The 21,252-nt window shown below is 37.8% G+C and overlaps 2 protein-coding genes across 2 annotated transcripts; both read left to right on the top strand.

Annotated features, from left to right (window-relative positions):
• Positions 1-4,846: 4,846 nt before the first annotated feature.
• On the top strand, positions 4,847-7,197 carry LOC122656337 (serine/threonine-protein kinase-like protein CCR4). Its single transcript, XM_043850811.1, has one exon. The coding sequence runs from the start codon at positions 4,864-4,866 to the stop codon at positions 7,195-7,197; it is 2,334 nt and encodes a 777-aa protein (XP_043706746.1). The 5' UTR covers positions 4,847-4,863.
• Positions 7,198-11,877: 4,680 nt separating this feature from the next.
• On the top strand, positions 11,878-20,473 carry LOC122656097 (adenylate kinase 2, chloroplastic). Its single transcript, XM_043850538.1, has 7 exons — positions 11,878-11,938; positions 12,060-12,148; positions 17,598-17,726; positions 17,878-18,012; positions 18,701-18,847; positions 19,272-19,346; positions 20,013-20,473. The coding sequence occupies exons 2-7, from the start codon at positions 12,089-12,091 to the stop codon at positions 20,121-20,123; spliced, it is 657 nt and encodes a 218-aa protein (XP_043706473.1). The 5' UTR covers positions 11,878-11,938; positions 12,060-12,088; the 3' UTR covers positions 20,124-20,473.
• Positions 20,474-21,252: the final 779 nt, after the last annotated feature.

Raw genomic sequence — 21,252 nt, 5'->3', positions numbered from 1 at the left:
TTGTCTAAATGACACATCTATATGTGTATGAGAAAAAGGTTCTCTGAACTGTAGGCATACATTATGCCTCCTTACATCTTAATTTTTATTTTTTTTTAATCTTTCTTTCAATATATGAATAAACAATGTTTATGTGAAAGGGTGGAGAGTACGCATGCTAAGAAAACCTTCTCTTCCTTAGAAGTTGGTACATTATTTTAAGGGAAATTTACACATACCACCCCTGAGGTTTGACGAAAGGATATTTTTACCCCCAAGTTTTGGAAAATTCTGTGTACCCCCCTAAGGTTTGCAAACGGTAACAAATAAGCCCATTCTGTCAGTTCATGACTAACACTGTTAAAAATTAGATTTGAACTGACGAAATTGCCCTTACAAGAAAAAAAAAAAGAAAAAGAAAAAACACCTGCAACTCATCTTCCCCAATCGATATTGGGGAAGATGAGTTGCAGGCTATAGATAGAAGGTCTGTCCATTAGAACAGCAAGCCCAACTTTATCTCGACAAGGAAGCAACTTCAACCAGGGAGTTAGGTTCTCAGTAAAAACAACCTCCCGTGGTAGAGCACCATATCTAAGGGTACTCGAGAATGGTCGAAAGCTCCAATGTGTAGAAGCATAAGCAGTAGATGATTCCAAGCCCAAAAGCAAATACATCTTCCATTTTCGAAACCCCATCACCGACCCTCTCTCAAAACCCATCTCTACTAAAACCGCCATCATCTCGACTATCCCCTATTTCTCCTTTCATCCTTATTCTTTTCTCTTAATTTTTTTTATCATTTTCATTTTAAAAACCCTCATCCCACCATCACCGATTCTCCTCTCCATTTCTTTTCACTTCTAATCTAACCCACATCCTTGTTTAAACAAAACCCCAATCTGAATTCCAGCCATGACCACACCCATCCTCAATTAATTTATCATTTCTGATCCCATCATGTCTTTGATTTCCTTTTCCATTTTCCCTCCCAATAAGCATCGGATCCCTATTTCTTTTCTTTTATTCCCATTTTTCCAAACCTAACATAGAATCAGAATCCATTGGCTGCCATCATTTTTTTTTCAAGCTCTCTGGAATCCATTGTCGGCTGTGGTGCAAAGAAATGTGGAGCAGAAAAAATAGAAGAAGATTAGGAAGAAAAAGAGGAAACCCGGGCGGAGAAGAAGTAGATGGGGAGGAAATTGTGCGGACATAGAAGTTAATCGAAGCACAGAAGAGACCCGGGAAGGTGTGTGTCAGATTTTTCCAGGTTGAGTCGACCTAATCTTGGGGACATCGAAGACAGCCCACAACTCAACTCCGGGAGGTTTCACATTTGCGCTCGATACAGGATCAAATCCACCCCATCGTTCATAGTTCCAGCGACCTTGCGTGAATGACAACTCTAGCTCACGAATCCGGAATTTTTTAACCTAATCAAAGCAGCATAAAATCCCATTAGTTATTACTCTTTGAACTTAAACTGCAATTTTGAAGACGGTAACAATTAACAATCCCTAGATTCTGAACAGAAATAAAGCCGATCGTAGAGTTAAAAGCAAAAGCTAGAAATACAGATACAAATGGGTTAAAACCTAAAGCAAATGGAAGAGGGAAAAGAAAGAGAGTGAATCAGGAACGGTTCCATGGTGTTCCCTACAAGGATACCTGCAACTTATCTTCCCCAATCGAATTGGGGAAGATGAGTTGCAAGTGTTTTTTTTTTTTTCTTGTAAGGGCAATTCCGTTAATTCAAGTCTAATTTTTAACAATGTTAGTCATGAATTGATGGAATGGGCTTATTTGTTACCGTTTGCAAACCTCAGGGGGATACGCAGAATTTTCCAAAACTGGGGGGTGAAAATATCCTTTTGTCAAACCTCAGGGGTGGTATGTGTAGATTTCCCTTATTTTAATTTTCTCTTATCTTATTCCCCAAAAATCTTAAAGTTAAGGGTAATTAATTAAAAAAAAATTCAAAAATATTTTAAAAGTGTTTTATCAATATGTTATTATGAAAAGTTATTATTGTCTTACACACATTATCTAGATCGAGTACACAAGTAAAATAATTATATCTACCCTCATTGAAAAAAAATATATATTAAATTAAAAAGGTAAAATTTGTAAGGTTACAAATTATTTGACACCTTAAAAGGGTGTCAATAAGAAAATCCCATTGGGTAATGTACTCCTACTCAATGTGTTAAATTTTTTTAAGAGCGCTAAATATCTGCTTAATTTGATGACTCAAACCTAGTTAAACTTATAACATAAATAAAAATTCTTCATATTCTTATGTTTCATAATATGATATGAAGAGCAATGAAACAAAGTTAATACGAGAAAGTTTTCCTACCCCACCAACAATACAAGGTCGATAATACCCATATATATTGTTCCCTAATACCCTCTGCATACCATCTGAAGGTGAATCCCTTGATCGTGGCCGAAGGAAAAACGTCCCCAAGTGAAAAAAAAATAATGACTAAAGATATTAGTCATAATCCTTTTATTATGAAAAGATATTAGTCATTTTTTTTTGGTGAAGATATTAGTCATAATTATTCTTTGGGAAGAGGCATGTTATTTAAGTTGTAATTTATTTATTAAAAAAATCCACTTGTGCTCTTGGGAGTATCAGATAAGCTGGCAAAATACATGCAAATTAGTACAGACCTTGATATTTTGAGTTTTGATTGAAAATTTTGCCAATTCATGTGCAATTGCTTTTGCACTCAAAGAGATGAAATGTACCAATGCTTCATTGATTTGTTGGAACTTTCTCGAAGCTTCTATTGTATACGTTATTATTATTATTTTTTTGTAAGGTTATAGTGGTTCATCAGCGGTAAAACATAAATGGAATCCTTCCCCTCACACTCACCCTCACGGTCACGCTCACCTCAAAAAAGTAGTGGGATTCATTCATGAAGACCAATGTGATTGATTAAATAGATACATATTATTCTTGTAGTTTAGGAATAATTGGATAATCAAATGCAAAGACTCACGGTTGTTAGCCCTTAAAATTTGCAGAAGGACGTAAGGTTTCATTTTCCCTAAAAAAGCTGTCGAATAGGAACTCTAGGGTTTTACCAATTTACTCAAGTGAAATAATTTAATGGATTTTTTTTTAAATGACCGGACTCGTCAAATTTGCTATGACTCGAATGAGTTGTGACCGATTCTTGTTTTTTCGGGATGCAGTCTACATGACTCTTGACCCAGTTTTCAAAAAATTTGATTTGACTTGGACGACTCGTCCTAATCAAAACATGGTTTTCCAACTATGTGATATATAGGGCATCTCTTTCATACCACATTAGAGAGTAGAGATTCCGATATAATTTTATTAATTAAGAAATAATGTGAAAAGAATTTATTAAGATTGTAAACCATGAATAGTAATGATAATTAAGTATTGGAATTATATTATGGGAAACCAAGTAGAGTTCTTTTTCCCTTATATTATATAAGATAGATTGGTTATTGTTAAATATCTTTTGATGATTAGATGGGTTTTTGCTAAATATCTTTTGATGACTTGTTAATAACTATTGTAGCAAATAATTAAATAAAACATTATGTATTAACTTTCTAGTTAATCAAACTAGAAAAAATTGTGGGGGCGCGTGCATGCCACGAGCCTTCTCCCCTTCTCTTCTTTAACAAGGCATCTTTCTTGCCATTAAAAGGTCATAGGCCTATGATATCATGCAAGTGTAATTAGCATTACCATTTCCAAATCATCAAAATGGATCCCTCAACCTCACCTAAGGGTGTTTAACTGTTTACCGAGTATCGTATATCGAGATTTATTTATATCGAATCGTATCAAATATATTCGGTATGGTATTCATATGAGATACATGTACCGAGTTGGTATTCGATATGGTATCAATATAGACATAATACTGAAAGTACATCACACCATATACCAAATACTTATACCGAATAATATTGAATCGATTCAGGTATTGATATGAGATACTTGTATAGTATCAATATGAGGTATATGTGCAATGTGCCATACTAAAATCGTATCGATATATCGAAACTGTACAGATTGACATCCTTAACCTCACCCAAACCAAACCATCATAGCTAACTATTTGAACTTTAGATACTTTTCCCTAACTTTTTTTTTTATTTTTTTTTATTTTCTTTGTTTTTAGCAAATAAGGGATAGACACGTGTCCATAAATTTTCAGTATCTACGTAAGCCCTACAGTTTATGAGCGAAGCATGCATCTTGCACTGATTGAAGAGGGGGAAGTTACATGCTAGCTAGCTAGTAGGAGAACTCCAAGTCAAATTGCTTCTTCTACCCAAACCAAAAAACAAAAAAAGTCAAATTGCTTCTTAGCCAGTACTTCCAGGAGTCAGGAAAAGAGAACAGAGAGTTGCTTAGCTAATAATAAAATAATTCCCCACCAGAAAAGCAACATTAAGTGACAAATCCATCAACTTCCAAACAAGTATAGAAGGATAACCTGATCACCTATTGTTGTTGGTTGAGCCCTTCATCTCATAATAGTGATTAACCAGCAAAGAACATAAGAAGTAAACACTTCTACTCTACCTGCCAAGTTGCTATCTTGCAGCTTTTATTGTGTATCATAAGGTTTCTCTTGTGGGTTCTCCAAGAAAGATTCATGGATGTAAAGATAAGAAGCACTCATCCTGAAGAAACACAAGGTACCCACTTCACTTCCTCATCAATTCATGATTCTGAGTTCTTCTAAAGCATAAAAAATTATGATTCCCCAGAAAAATCCAGAACCATCTCGCAGTTTCTTTCCCTTTCTTCTCTTCCCTTTTTACAACAATGAAATTAAAGGATTATCCTTTCGTTTTCCCAGGCTTTCTCATACATCCATGATTCCTGAAAACCCTTTGTCTGTTCTCCTTCTGGTGACCCTTTTCTTGGTTTCTTCTACTCTTCCATTTTCTTCATCTCTTTCCAGTATTGCAATCTCTGAGATCTCAAATCAAACACTAGTCTGTGCATTAACTGGACAAAAATCCCTCAACTGTACTAGCTTCCCTTCTGGTCTTCAGAGTCCAATTCCATCTCCAAATACTTCTGTCTCTGCAATAACAGCAGGGAACAACTTCCTCTGTTTTCTGAGTTACCCATCTCTCACTTCTGTTAATTCTTCTGTTGGTTGCTGGAGATTCTCTGATAATGGTACTAATCTGACATACAAGAGAATCTATCATGGACCCATGCTCAGAGATTTCGATGCCAGGAACTCTCACGTATGTGGAATCGTCAATGCATCAAAAAGTCTAATTTGCTGGCAATGGCCTGATTTCAATTCCCCCCATGTCCAAAACCTCGCCGACATCGCCGTTGGTGAAGATTTCGTTTGTGGGTTAGTCGACACAGGGCAAGTTATGTGCTTTGGAAACAATACAAGCATAGTCGGCAAGGAGCCACCGGGAATTTATAGTGCCATCGCTGCTGGATTGAATCAAGCTTGTGTAATTTCAATCGATGGCTCCATGATCAATTGCTGGGGCCAACCACCTATGATGAATCTCATCGGAAGCTTCAATTCATTGGCCTTAGGCAACAACACTGGCTGTGCTCTTCTTTCCAATTACACAGTTTTTTGTTGGGGAGGAAACAATTTCCAGCTCCCACAAAGCTTACAAGGAAACTATTTTCTATCAATTACAGGGAAGAGCAATAGTTTTTGTGGTGTGATGATGAAGAATTTTTCATTAATTTGTTGGGGTGGTGAGAATTTGATTTCTACTTCATTAGCTTTCCAGACTGCAATGCCTGGACCTTGTCAAACACTTTGTCAATGTGGAGTGTTTGCTGATTATGGACAATTTTGCAGCCAAGGTTTTATCTGTAAACCATGCAGGAATTCTAATCTTCAAACTCCACTCCCGCCTATGCTACTAGATCCACCGGCATCATCGCCGGAAGGGACGAACATTACTTCCACGCCCAATGTCGATAGAGGGCTATCTATTGTCGTGGTGGCCTGTGTAGGTTCAGGGGCGGTTCTGTTTATAATTTGCTTCTTTTCCTTTCAACATTTCAAGAAAAAGGCTTCTTCTCGAACTCAGAATGCAACAACATTGGATCGACAAGGTTCAACTCAAATCTATCCTGAACTTGAGAATTCTTCAAACAGAGGATCAAGCTTTGGTGTTCCAAAGATAGATCAGAGACTAATTTATAGTGCAGGAAGTGGCAAACTTCAGAAATTCTCTCTTGAAGAACTTAGACAAGCCACTGATAATTTCTCTGATGGCCATAAAATTGGGTGTGGAAGTTATGGATCTGTGTACCGGTCGATACTTGAAGATGGGCGAGATGTGGCAATTAAGCGGGCAGAGGTAATGATTTCAAATTCTCCATTATATGCAGGTAATGTTAAGAGACTTGATTGCAAAGATCATGCATTTTGTTCTGAACTTGCTCATCTCTCTCGCCTTAATCATAAGAACCTTGTTCAACTTTATGGCTATTGCAATGAGGCAAATGAGCGTGTGCTTGTTTATGAATTTATGGTTAATGGAACACTCCATGATCATCTTCATAATTATGAAGAATCGCCGATATTAATGTCGTGGGCGGCCCGAATTAAGGTCGCCCTCGACGCGGCTAGAGGTATTGAGTATCTCCATACGTATGCGGTACCACAAATAATTCACCGTGACATTAAAACATCCAATATTTTGCTCAATGCTCAATGGATCGCGAAGGTGTCAGATTTCGGATTGTCATTGATGGGACCGGACGATGAAGATGCACATATATCACTCCGTGCTGCTGGCACTGTAGGATATATGGATCCTGCTTACTATAAATATCAACAATTGACGACGAAAAGTGATGTTTATAGCTTTGGAGTGGTGTTGCTAGAAATGTTATCAGGTCTTAAAGCTATACACCGCAATGAAGAAACTGGACTACCAAGGAATGTGGTACATTATATGGTACCATATATTGTTAGAGATGAGATACATCGGGTGCTCGATCCAAAATTGTCACCGCCGACACCATCTGAGATCGAAGCAGTGAATTATGTTGGTTATCTCGCAGCTGATTGTGTGGTGACCGACGGGCGAGATCGGCCAACCATGACTGAAATTGTGGATAGTCTTGAAAGAGCATTGGCTGCTTGTCTTGCAAACCCTTTTCTCTCTAGGTCAACAACTGGTTCATCTATAAGAGATATACTGTAATTAAGCAACACTTATGGCATCAATTCACATTTGTGCCTTAATTGTTGTTGCTTTGGAAGAAAGAGTGAAAGATAGGGAACAAGAACAACTGGTTCAATCCATCAAAGATATATATATTGTAAGCACACTCAATGGTACCAGTTCACATTTGTGCATTTAATGGTTCCTTTGGAAGAAAGAGTGAAAGATAGGGAAGGTGTGCAAAGACCCACCAAGCCATTTTTGTCCACTTCTTCTTTTTCTTCTCTCTTCTTCTTTTTAATTTTGTTTTTTCCTTTTCATTCCTTGTATGTTTTATGTAATTGAACCATACCTACCACAGAAAGGAAATGCTTCACAGCTGCTCTAAGACTATTTTGCTGAGATATTTGATTAGTTAAATCTTGTTTTTCCTTCTTCTTATTTTTTAAGTCAAAAAGCTAAAGTTTGAAATGGAAGTTTTAGGGGAAATGAAAAGGCAATGAATTTACCAAACTTCTAGAGGGTCACTATTTGTTGGCAAGGTCTGACTTTTTTTTTTGGTTGTAATATATAGCATGGCCCTTACCAGATATATTGAAGTCACCAACCACAGAACCAAAGATTAGTAAGGTAAGCCTAATTAAGATAGAATTGAGTGTGGATATTTAAGAGCTATTTTTGAGTATCTTGGTTGTAGTCACACGTGATCTGACATGATTAATAAAGTTATCTGTTATCTTTTATTTTTTATTCTAAAAAAATGGAGATTAGTAGTTTGGCTTTTTTGAACCATCTTGAGGTCTATAGCGACATGGATAGGTTTAAGGGTGCAAGGGGTTGGTAGAAATTGTCCTAAAATCACTTGCTTGTTCTTTGCTGATGATACGTTTATTTTTTATAGGATAAATCAAAGAAATATTTCTACCATGAATGCTATATTAAATTTCTTTCAAGATCTGTTTGGCTAAGATATTAATTTTAAAAAGAAAAGCGTGGAGTTATTATAGTAGAAAGGTGGGGAGAGGAGGGAGAGAATTAGAAATATGAGGTTCTGAATCATATTGAAGATAATGCTACTTTTCTTGAGTCTCCTGTATTTTTTGGTAAAAACAAGTTTCAAGTATGACAGAGTCTTATACATAGAGTGAAAGGAGAAGCCAATCCCTTGACCTCCTGGGAGGAAATGCACTCATTGGCATGCCACTAACCAACCGAGCAAAACGGTTGTTTGTGAGGATTAAGATTTAAGTGCATAATAAAGCCTTGCTTCTTAAGCTAGCATGGCGTATTCTTATGCAATCTAATTGTTTATGGGTTGCAATCTTAAAAGGGAAGTATTTCACTAACAATTGTCTACTCCATTCATCCACTTTGACAAAGAATCAGTTATCTGGAACAATATTACAAAGGTGCTCCCAATCTTTAGAAGGTTAGTGTGCTACAAAGTAGGTACTGGTAGATAAATGAGTAATGAGTTTTTGAAAAAAAAAAAAAAAAGGAAAACTTTTTAAGTATGAACTGATGGACATACCCAATGCACGATGATCCCGCCACCGCGAGGTATGAGGAGGGTCATAATGTAATAGGTCTTGGAATGTTAATTTGGCATATTCTCTATTCCCATATGATGTGGCTAATAAGATTTTGCAAATTCCTTTAATTTGCGAAAAGCTATAAATGACTAAAATCCCGCGGTCCCCTTTACTAGAGTTAGGGGGACCGCTGGGCTGATCTTATTTATCCTAGCCCTACCTTGCAAAAAAAAAAACCGAAAGCCTAGACTTGATTGGCTCGTTGGAAGGAGCGTACCCCAGTGGATCCGCACCATTGGGGTACAGGGATGCCTTGCTACGTTCAATGCACGGTCCACTCCCTACCTTATTTGCTACTGGCCGTACACACTTCTAATATCAATAAAAGATGGCCCAATTTCATTATGCCACACGAAATGATAATGTGGCGATTCTAATCATTGGATAGATAGTACATGGTTTGGATTTTCCATCTATCTACATTCAGAGCTAACTCAATCAAATAGGCTTTTGCGTACTGGCATGCCTTCGACCATTAAAATGCACTCTTCATAATCCTGAATTTTCAAACCTTTATTTTATCACTTGGTTCTCAATTTGGGCTAAATTTTACGTGTGAACAAAGGACGTTGGGGGAGTTTGTCCACAAAATTTGGGCCTCATTTAATTTGTTATGTTGTAGATTTGGCCTACCTTGATAAGCTTATCAAGATGTGTTGTTTTAAATTTTTTGACCTAAATTATAAATAAGATTAGACAAATATCTAATACTTAATCTAAAGAAACTTTGAGGTTCATATGTAATCTCTGCATGCGATGGTTGCCCAACATCCAGCTGTCTCAATGGTTACCCCTCTCACCTTCTCCCTCTCCCTCTCCCTCCACACTTACAACAAGCATGATCTCAAGCAACTCCAGGTTCTATCTTGCGGATTCACAAATGACCCTCATTTAATGGATGGGTCTAGGGCCGCAACATGCCGGGTTGGCCCTGGTTTCTTAAAACCCCAGCTCAAACTTGAGTCCCCTCAGCTTGGCCTAGGTTTGGTCCGACCCTGACTCAATGCCTGAAAAATCCAACCTTGACCCACCCTGAAGGTTGGGTCAGGGTAACCCTGATTGGCTCTGATCGGAAAAAAGAAGAACATAGATGGTTAGCAAAGTAACACTTTGCGCATGATAGTGACCTGAAAGCATCAGTAAAAATAATTTAAGAAAACCAAAATCTCAAAGTGATACTAAACTTATATAGTTGCATAACCAAAAACATCTAATAAGCACCATGTAGAATCTCTACTAGTATAGATTATGATGCATTCCTCAAATCATATCAGGATTCTTTGTTTTAATCGTAGTACAAAAGATTAGGCAATGAGATTGTCATTGTTGTTCAAGTATAATATGATCATAATATGAGTATTCATCTAATGTGGGCCTTTTTGCGTCAACTAATCTGAAAAAAAGCAACACAGCTTGTTAAATTCTTGCTTAATGCATAAGAGTATATCTGTAAGATTATGGCAAAATTTGTTTAACTTCTACTTGACTTGAAAGAAGTCTTTTCTAGATTTTCACATTTTTACACAAATAAGAGGATGAACATAATTGCACATATTTTACTTGACTATTCAAATGCATATTCAACTAATATATTATTTTCAGTTGTTGATGATCCCACAAGTCCAACACAAGATTTAAAAGTTTATCACTTCCATCAAACAAGAAGAAGACTGGGTCAGGCTCAATCCAAGGCCTCAACCCTGGCCCAACCCTGCCCTGAGTTAGGGCCTGAAATTTTCAACCTTAACTCACCCTCAAGGCCAAGATATCTCAGCCCAGGCCCCATTCAGGCTCATGACAGGGTCAGGTTGACAGTACCAAACTTGCACCCCTAGATGGATCTGACATCATGTGAAATTTCGTTTAGACCCTCGTTAGCAAATTTTCAATACGAAATATATATTTATTATATATAGAAATGTAAAATATACAATTACTTTTTAATCTTCATTTTCACCAATCAATAGTTTGTCACTGAGGATAGGATACTATGGGCTAGTATGGGTATTGAAAATTAAGTTACAATGTTTTTGTAACTTACGTGCGAGACAAACCCTATCTATAAATTATGGGAAGGGGTGCCCACCTTGTGTCTATCTCTCTCCCCCTCCCCAGGGAAAAGGACCACCTTGTCCCTCTTAGCCCATCCCTCCCCTCCCCATTGGGCAAGGCCACCCCACTTACCTTGAGGGAGCGATGTCCCCAACTCTCCTCTTGTGCCCAGACACATGGGAGTAGTAATCCGTCATTTTGAGGGGCGGGTTGATCATTTCGCCCACCCCATGCGTTTGGTGCAGCCTGTGCCCCAAACACAAAGAACATTTTCCCATATATATACATATTCATTCGAAAAATGTATTTCTTAATGTAAGTGTTTCCTCTTGATGATCATAGATTATTTATTTTGCCATTTGGAAAACTCGGATTGGTCTGAACTTTGACACGTGAAATTAGGGCTGTAAAAGGATCGGATTCGGCTTGGATAGTACTATATCCGCATCCGCATCCGATTAGCTATCGGACAGATTCGGATAGTGCTAAATGGATACGGATACAGATACGGATCGGATATTTTATCCGTTTACATGCAAATATAGGTTTTTGGATAGCTATAGCCTATCCGTATCCACATCCGTTTAGCTTTCGAAAGGATTCAGATAATACTAAATGGATACGGACACGGATACGAAAACGGATTTCCGCTATTCATTTACACCCCTACGTGAAATCCTCCATAAAGTCCAGCCCATGTGATTAGCCCATCTTTCGGTCACTTCCTAGTTCCCACCAAAACTGGCCGCTTTCTTTATCTGGTGGGCTTGGGAGGGGCCGGAGGTATCCAGATCTTATAAAAGCAGGGTTTGACTTCAGAAGTTTCTCCGGATCGACTACTGCTCTGTAACCCAAAGGTAGAGAGGGAGAGAGAGAGAGGGAGTGACGGAGGGACAGAGAGAGCTATGGCTTGCTTAACCAATTTTTCTGTCATAGCATGTCCACCTCCGCAACGTTCATATTCTCTTCCTCCCTTCTCTTCTTCTAAACCGCTCAAGCTTTTCATTTCCACTTCCCCACTCTTGTCGTCTTCTGACATTTCAAGGGCTTCTTTCTGTATCAATGAAGACTTAAGCATCCGTTGGTCGACAAAGCCGTTCGTCATCTCCGCACAGAAAGTCCCGGTAAGCATGTGGGGTATGTTTTCAATCTTGCTTCAATTTCAATTCTTCAAAACCGGGTTTACAATTTCTGTCATTTGTATATATAATTTTCAGCTAATTCTATGATTATACTCATCTGATTCCTTTGATTAGTCATCTGTAAATCCAGAGCCTCCGAGGATTATGATATCTGGGGCTCCTGCATCAGGGAAAGGAACGCAATGCGGGCTAATCATCAAGAAGGTAAGTTTCCAGCACAAATTTTGTTTCAGGTAAGAATATTACATAGATACTTGTAATACGTTATTTTGAGCTATATATTTGGGCCTAAAATCTTGTTGGGTGATGGTTATGATAGCTTCTTGGGACTTTACTAGTTTAGGCTGTTTAGTACTTTAGCATGATATGGATATGATCGAAGAGGTAACTTGTCACAACAAACTTTTTACTAGTATGCTGATTAGGGTAAGAAAATATGTTTGTGGAAACAAAACTCTTTTTATTGTTTTGTAGGACGACTAGGTTCAAAGTCATCGATACTGTTTTACTAGAATTTTGGTATGTCAATCTGTTTTCTCAAATAGAGATAAACCTACTAAGCCTGAACTCATGTTTAGGAAGAAGAACTTTGATATGGAGGCATATATTTCAACTAGAAGGCCCCCTAACGCATTTGTGGCTGAAACCTTCCAACTTGTGAAAGCCCTACAACCTTAATCCAAGAGTCAAGCAATTGCTCCTTAAAAGGGTCATTCCTGCCATAACCCATTGCCTTTGCAAGAAATATCTTATTTACAGATTGTCGGTATCCGGTTCATGTTCTACCACCCAATGTGGTCTGACATCTTGTAGCACTGGATCTCCCGCTTGCAGTGTGTTTCCCATAAATATGATAATTTCTGGAAATAGTTGTTTTGGAGCTTCTCAGTGTATCCAGATTTGATGATTGGATATTTTAGCCATCAATCATGTATGGATCCCAAGAAGGTAAATCCATCATTCCAGTGTTGTTAAAATGGAGAAACGAAAAAGGATGGGAGAAGAGAACCACGGGAATTGGTTAGATACCTCTCCGATGTACATGGCATCCTGTAGGGCGTCCTGCCGTTCCCATATCACAGTATGGTCCTACAACCTCTGGTTGATGTTATTCCTTTTCCTGGTTGCGCTCAGTCATCTTGTACTTGTAGTGACTTAAGTTCCTTTCTGACAGAATTAAAGGATCTAGATATCTTGACCCTGATCCTGATTGAGAACCAAAAACTGTGATCAAGTTTGGGACTTGAACTTCCTTTATTTCTAGTCATTGTGCCTGGAAATGAAAACAAAACCCTTTGATTTGTGGATTTTATTAGTAGTTATTATAGACAATAATGAAAAACTTGTTTAATGGTAATGGACACACCTATGGTGTGGGTCATTAAGTTATCCCCCTTCTATTTGGATATCTTTGGAGATGGATGTGATTTTGTTTATTGAGGGGGATTATGAATCACCTACCAACTCCAGACTTTTAGTCTGTGATAGGTGCATAGTAGTAACAATAGTGGGTGGTACAGTCTACAGTTTGACCAGTTACAAAGAGGTGATAGTTTTTCCGTTTTTGGAGTATATTAATCAGAATGCTATTTAGACTCTGAGATTAAGATAAAGTCTTAGCATTTGGAAGTTTGTATGAGCTTGTGAGTGCTGCACTTAACTTCAGGGTTAATATAATATATATTTCAGAGGCAGTCCAACAAAGAGAATCTGATCCTTCCACAGTTCATGTGCATTTTTGGTTACATTGTCAATGACTTGGCAAGTTAATGTGCTCAAACAAAGGAGGTGGAAAAGATGATGTGACCACAGGTTCAAATATACAATAGCCAATAGTAGGAAGTAATGGCAGAACTGTAAATATTTCACAGTTGCAAGGGGAAGTGTCAAAACCATAATTAACCTGAATATGTGAGGGTTACCAAGGAAGATAGGAGAAAGGATAGAATAGGGATTACTCTAAAAGAAGAGATTTATACTTGGAATGGAAACAAAATAAGCGACAAAAGTATAATAAGAGAATAGAGGAGGAGTAACAATGGAAAGTGGAAATAAAGGGTGAGATTTACTTTATGTCGATGAGGTTGTCTTCAACCTCTCAACCCAAGCAGCAGGGTGGTAAAACAGGTTTCTTCAAATTGATTGAACTCCATAAGGCAAGGATTTGGGCCGAAATTTCAGGAGTGAGTTCTTCGTACCCGGGCCTCTGCTACACAGCTAATGAGTACCAGAATAAGTAATGATTAAAAGAGATTTAATCACTGGAAATAACCATGGTGGAAGTTGCAGGTTTGGGAGTGAAGTTCCGATGTATATCTATCGTAATGGAATTAGAGACTGAGATTCAGGAACTTGGTTTCCCAGAGGAGGGCTTCCTTAGACCCAATACGTAGGTTGGAAGGAAGATGGAGGAGAGGGATCGACGACTGATGTGACTGGTCATAGGTGTTGCTGGAACAAGGTAGGGTAACAGAAAAAAAATAAGAACAAAGAAAGAAGAAAAGGAGGAGAAGGAGAAGAGAGGAATGATCCAAGAGACTGAAGAGAAAAACAGGGAGGAAAAGAGAGAGACACGGCAAACAAGCCCACACCAGCACTCACAAAATACCTCAATCAAATTTGTATTCCACTTATCTCTTTCCACCGGTAGATTACATGCATATATATAAAAAGAAAAACCCAACTCATAAAGAAATCTATTCTGATTTGGAATCTCAAGACAATTAGGGAACTAAATCCTACATAGCTATCTCCTATTTACTCTATCCAATAAAATAAAAGATTACATGTTATCTATCCCAATAAAGAAAATAAATATATACCAAGCCCCTTTTGGACCAAAAATTTGGGTTGGGCTGGTTCTGTCTCTGCTTGGGCTTCCACAGCAGGTTGTGCCAGTCTAACCATGCCAACGCCATTGCATCAAAAGGTGGTCACATGGTGGGGTCTGTGGGAATAGGGATGGTGATGCTGATGCGGGGGTTCAGAAACCCGACTCGGATTGCTTATGTGCCCACCTAATTAACAAAAGTCCAAATAATAATAGAAGGGCAATGGCAGTCATGTAAGAACCAGAATTTCCTAAGGTTTAAACTGGTAGTTAAAGAGGAGAGGACCTAATAGGGATTAGTATTTATTTTTCAAGGACAAATTTCGAAGTAAATATAAGACATGAGACAAAATAGAATTAATGGAAAAGGAAGGGTTAATTATGGAAAGTGGGCCGAAATATGACAAGTAAAGAATCATAGAGAAAAGGTTGTCTTCTTCAACCTTCGACCAAAGCAACCAAACCAGTGACAATGGAGTTCATAATAGATTTAACTTTACAACTGAGACTCCAAATCGCACCGAAATTTAAGCTTAGGTTGATAATCCCCAATGCTATGGATCCCAGGTCATAAAAATCCCAACTCTGATAAATATTTGAGAAATACTCTTCTGAAATTAGATCTGGCATAAGGGAAAACCAGATCAGACCTTCTGTTTGAAACCTGCTATATAGGTACGCTTTTGGATTAAGGATTTGCAAGGTCAGGATCTGGAACAGTGTAGAATAACAGTAGAAAGAAAAGAATAATAAAGAGGACATTAGAAGACTAGAGAAGAAGAAAGAACAAACCTAGTATTTAAAGAAGAAAATAAAAGACTCTTAATAGTACTCTAAAACTGAGAATAAACTTGACTCTAACTGGGACTCATAAACTCCTAAATAGACTCTATCCCAAATTAGGCTAATATAACTAAAAATAGAAATTACAAGATAAATCCAACTAATAAAAATCTATAGAAATAAATAAACTAAGATATCCTACTGAATCCAAAAACCCAATTGGACCCGGTTTGTCGTCCTGTGGATCCCCCATGGGTTTGAGCCTCTCCAAAGGATTGCTCCTGCATTAGATGGGGTGGCATCCTCCCCAACAAAAAGCTACCAAAATCATTTTGGCACTACCAACTGATTTACCAGTTCCAGGAGTAGAATAACACATTTTGTTGGAACTGTTTCCTTTAAAAGGCCGACCTTGTAGGAAAGGGAAGAAACAATATGTATATCAAACAGGAGCTCTAACACGGAGGACTATCCAAAGGGGGACACGGGTGGATAAATAATTTCAACACCTGCCCGCTCCCAAGGGGACTTGATACCGTGACCCCTGCCTGCTCTGATACCATGTTGGAATGTTGAAAAAATTATCTATCCACCAGTGTCCCCCTTTGGATAGTCCGCCGTGTTAGAGCTCTTGTATGATATACATATTGTTTCCTCCCTTTCCTATAAGGTCGGCCTTTTAGAGAAAGTGGTTCCAACATGGTATTAGAGCAGGCAGGGGTCACGGTATCGAGTCCCCCTGGGAGCGGGCAAGTGTTGAAAAAATTATTTATCCACCCGAGTCCCCCTTTGGATAGTCCGCCGTGTTAGAGCTCCTGTGTGATATACATATTGTTTCCTCCCTTTCCTACAAGGTCTGCCTTTTAGAGGAAGCGGTTCCAACACATTTGTCAATGCTAAAAGTACAAATCATTTGTATGTACTGTGGAATGATATGATAGTGATGCTGTGACATACTTTTTCAAGGGGATAAAGGTCATAAAGCACTATTGGAAGCCTAGGTCTGCTAAATGATATGGTGGATCAGCTTTCTAGGTAGGGAGTGCAAAGGCCTAGATGGACTTCAGGGAATTCATTGTCATTACGAGACTAGTGGGTTTTTAATGTATTCTTTTGTGCATTATTTTCTTTGTACTTGGGGGATTTTAGTATTATGTGTTCTGGGCTTTCTATGTTTGCATACAGGTGGTTGCGGGTGTCACTGTTATGTTTGACCTGTTATTTGTACTCTCTTTCTCCACCTAAAATAATTTAATGTGTTGCTTGTCAGAAAGAAAAAGAGAGAGACTAGTGGGCTTTTGGCCCCTTGTGGTTATTAAGTTCAGTGATAGAGCAGCCATTAACTGGCTTTGATAATATGAAATGATCAGCAGGTCCATGCCCAAGCTTGTAGGGTCTAACATGTCCATCTTAAAGGCATTTGCTGTAGGCCCATATAAGCTTTGATGCCCTCTTGCTGCCGATTTTGATGCTGTATTTAAACTGCTCTCTTCAGAAGTTGAGGATCAAATACTACGAAAAGTGAAGGGTGAAAAAAGAAAAAGGGAAGCTGAATATCAAATTGAGGTTTTGGATGCATTAGTGATCCAGTTTACCATTGATTCATTATTTTAATGTATTTTACAATACTACTCTTGGTGGTCTTTGAACTGAAGATGGGCTTCTTAATATCCCTTATTGGATTAGATATCTGTAATTGCCTGCCTGTATTTTATGGTTTCATCAAGTTAGAGAAAAATATCTTCTGCCCCCACTGCACTATTAGAATACTTAATATCTAATATGAGCATGCATATCAATAAATCTACATATAATGGCCTGTTTTCCCATTCTTTGTCCATCTCACTCTTGTTGAGTAGAATATGTGTGTGACAATATTTTTCTGGTATGTTGATATTCATTCATTTATTTTTCTGTCCATCTATCTTTCTTCATGCCTCGAATTGCCGTGCAAGTGACTGTTTTTACTTCATGAGTTTCTTATGTTTGGATGCTCTCTGAAGAGAAACAGATTGAATCAAATCATACTCGTATATGCAGTATGGGTTGGTGCATATTGCTGCTGGAGATCTACTGAGGGCAGAAGTGGCAGCTGGTAGTGAAAATGGAAAGCGAGCCAAGGAATATATGGAGAAAGGGCAGTTGGTGCCCAATGAAATAGTTGTCATGGTAGAGTCATCTTTATCTCCCCTGATAGCTTCATTTGGTTAGTTAATGTTGGAATTTAGTTGAAGGATCCATGTAGCCGACCCCATTTAGTTGGGATAAAGCTGAGTTGAGTTGAATGTTGGAATTTAATTGATATGCATGGGTAATCTAGATGGTGAAGGAGCGTCTCTTGAAGTCTGATTCTCAAGAAAAGGGATGGCTTTTGGATGGATATCCTAGGAGCTTATCACAAGCAATGGCTCTTGAGGAACTTGGGATCCGACCAGAACTTTTTATTCTTCTGGAGGTAAGTCACTTCTGTTTAAGAGTCCAGTTTCATTAATTTACTAACCAAAAGAAACGTGAACCTTTGTAATTCTTTCTTGCTCATTTGATGACTTTTTAATCTACTGTTCAGCTCTGAAGCGTCATTTTGCTTGTAAAGATAACAGCTTCTGTTGATTTAAACATTTGACTGCCCTTCATTCTTGGCCCTTAATTTTTAACAGATATTTTAAAGGGAAAAATGGAGTGAAACAGGCGTCTTTACTGAATGTGTGCCTCATTTTGAGCCATGTGAAGGGCTATCTGGCCGATCCTAACCACTGGTTAGATTAGACATTCCCTTGATTGGTGACATGTCAAATTCTGTTCTCCACTTCAATAATATGCGACTTTTGATTTGGCTTTCTCCTGTTTATTTTCAATTATAATATTGTTTTGTTCCTTCATTGACTTTTCAATCATTTTTCATCCTCCTTTTTGCCACATGGAAGACTCTGTTTGGGTTGAAAATCAGGTGCATAAGGGATCGTGTGGCCTACCTGTGTTCCGAATTTGATTTGCCAGTTAAGCGATGACACAGTTATACCCTGCCTGTACAGCCAGGCTGGCGAAATGGCTGTTCTGATACTGGCCTCCCTATTTTTAATTAGTTCATTTTGATTTATTGATAGGGGATAAGCTTTCCATATAACATGAATTTGATGTTACAGGTTTCTGAGGAGAAACTTGTTGAGAGAGTGGTTGGTCGAAGGCTTGATCCTGTTACTGGAAAGATATATCATCTGAGCTATTCTCCCCCAGAGACTGAAGAAATCGCTGCCAGGTTGACCCATCGTTTTGATGATACTGAAGAAAAGGCATGTTTTAAACTATTTTGACCCTGCTACTGTTGGATAAATTGTTCGTTTTTTAACAAAAAATGTTGTCTTTCCACTTCGTAAACTTCTCTATTCCCTTTTACGTTCTCAATTAATTTGGATTAGTTTTCTTGAGTATCCATCCTTCAATAGCTTAATCCCCACTCAACTAGGAATCATCCCGACTCCTTGTGATCTGGTATATGAACCTTATTCTGCTATAGTACTATATCTAGGTCCATATCTTTGCCTAGCATATGGTCGAACAGGTGGATTTTAAATATTTATACTTTCATTTCTGTCCTTATGCTCATGATTTTATACTGCATTTTATGTTCCGTGAGTAAACAGTAAATTGCTGACAATTCTTTTACTTTTTCTTCTGTCTTATATTGTGATGGCTCTTTTATTGGCCTATGGTTAGGTGAAATTACGATTGCAGACTCATCATCAGAATGTGAAAGATGTACTTTCGATATATGAAGACATAACAATCAAGGTATGTAAACTAACATTTATTTTTAGTGTACTGAGTAATGATGCAAATATGGATGCAAAAAAGAAAAAGGCTATGGAGATTCCCGAAATTGCATAACTTTAGTCCATAGTTTGTCAAAGGGTCGCCTGGGTGGCGCTTTGCTGGTGTCGCCTTAATTTTTGCCCCCCTCGACTACCTTGGTTTGCCTAGGTGCTGTGACAAATATGCTCTAATCAATGAGAGAACCTATTTAGCCAATGGAAAGGTCTGTTAATTAGAGAATCCTAACTTCTTGAACCAAAATCCTGGTCCAAGGACAATGCACTTGATTCATAGGATTTTCATTATTCTTCTTGCTTCTGTCTGTGAGGGAGCAAGGAATAGTGGAATTGTTTGGGTTGTGGGAGTGGTGGGACTCAAGAAGATTCAAGGTTTTTGAGGCAAAGGCTAGAAGGGAAAGGAAAAATATAAGTTTGTAATCAAACTTTAAAAGAAAATTGCTGATCCTCTTGCTTCCCACATTGTATTGTCTCGCATATTTCTCTCTTTTGTGCTTGAAGGCTGGCAGCTTTAATTGGTTTGTATAAGCTGTGGACTCTCATAGAAAAACCCAGGGAGACATGGTCATCATAACATCTATTCCCAGATGCATATTGTGAGTTTCATTAATTTATTCAATGATTACAGGTTGATGGAAATGCATCGAAGGAGGATGTTTTTGCACAGATTGACAGTGCTGTGTCTGGACTTGTGGAGCAAAAAGGACTTCAACATCCTTGCGTCAAGTATGATGCTTAGACAGCTACTAACACCTTATATTAGCGAATTGTTGGTTGAAACTTGCAAAGAATAACCTGATGTTCTGCTGGCTTGATTTGTCCTATAAATACGTTGGGTGATTCTCCTGCAACACTTTATTCATTTATTTAATATTTTTTTTAAACTTTTATCCCCATATTTACTTGTATATTTTTTTTTCCTGAATCAAAAGTTCCAGAGTTTCAAGTCAATTCTGGCTGCTGATATGAAGATATAGCGACTCTGCATTATTCTTGTTATATTGACTCCTTTCTCTGTTAGAAAAACTCCTATACTCTTGTTACATTGGAATTTAATGGAAGCTTCAAACTGAGTTCTGGTACTTGTTACTTTTAAGAAAATAGATCTTTTGCAGCCACTTCATATGTGAGCAGCTGTGCTGCCTCAAGAATGCTTTAGTGAATGAATAGTCCTGATCTTATCATCTTTTTCCACAAATATGTTTACCAAATGCGACCTTTTACTCTTTGCATGCTAATTATTTCCCATTTTCTTTTCCAATTTTAAACTATTGCTATTACAGTCACTGGTATCCAAGAAAACTAAAGAACTTGCTCTTGATAATGTCATGGTTTATTCAGATGCATTAGGAGCGTTTGTGGACATTAGTTTCATGTATAGATGGACTCATAATATATTGGTGGGCATTCTATTTATTTTGCTTTATGTTTTTTTTTTATTATTTATTTGTAATATGTTCTTTATCTTTTTAAGTTTAGGGAGAGGTGGTTGAACCTGCTTCTATGGTGGTTGATTTTGCTTTTTAAGGTTGGGTGTGATTTCTTTTAGACTGGTTTTTTATGAGTCGGCTGATGGATTTTATTTTTTGGGTAGTAAATAAGATTTGTCAATGAGACTCCAAAGTGTAAAACATTCCAGGTAGGTTTGAGATTTAGAAAGGATAGGTCATTTTGACCACTTTCAAAATTGAAATATTTCATTGAAATGCTTGAAATCTGTTTTAGAAGGTTGACATTTGGTAAAATTTTTGGAAATTTAGGGGATAACTAAGAATTTTGTAGTGAAACTTCAGTGTATAACTTTAGTGGATGTTAAATATACGTGTATTGATGATTGGATAAAATAATTTTAAAAAAAAGAGCACCAA

This window comes from Telopea speciosissima, chromosome 3 (assembly GCF_018873765.1).
Source record: "Telopea speciosissima isolate NSW1024214 ecotype Mountain lineage chromosome 3, Tspe_v1, whole genome shotgun sequence".
NCBI lineage: Eukaryota > Viridiplantae > Streptophyta > Magnoliopsida > Proteales > Proteaceae > Telopea > Telopea speciosissima.
This window is presented reverse-complemented; position numbering and strand designations above follow the sequence as displayed.

Coding starts and splice junctions, on each gene's coding strand:
- LOC122656097 (XM_043850538.1), top strand. CDS start 12,089: ATGATATCTGGGGCTCCTGCATCAGGGAAAGGAACGCAATGCGGGCTA. Junction 12,149..17,597: donor GCGGGCTAATCATCAAGAAG/GTAAGTTTCCAG, acceptor TCGTATATGCAG/TATGGGTTGGTGCATATTGC. Junction 17,727..17,877: donor CCAATGAAATAGTTGTCATG/GTAGAGTCATCT, acceptor TGGGTAATCTAG/ATGGTGAAGGAGCGTCTCTT.
- LOC122656337 (XM_043850811.1), top strand. CDS start 4,864: ATGATTCCTGAAAACCCTTTGTCTGTTCTCCTTCTGGTGACCCTTTTC.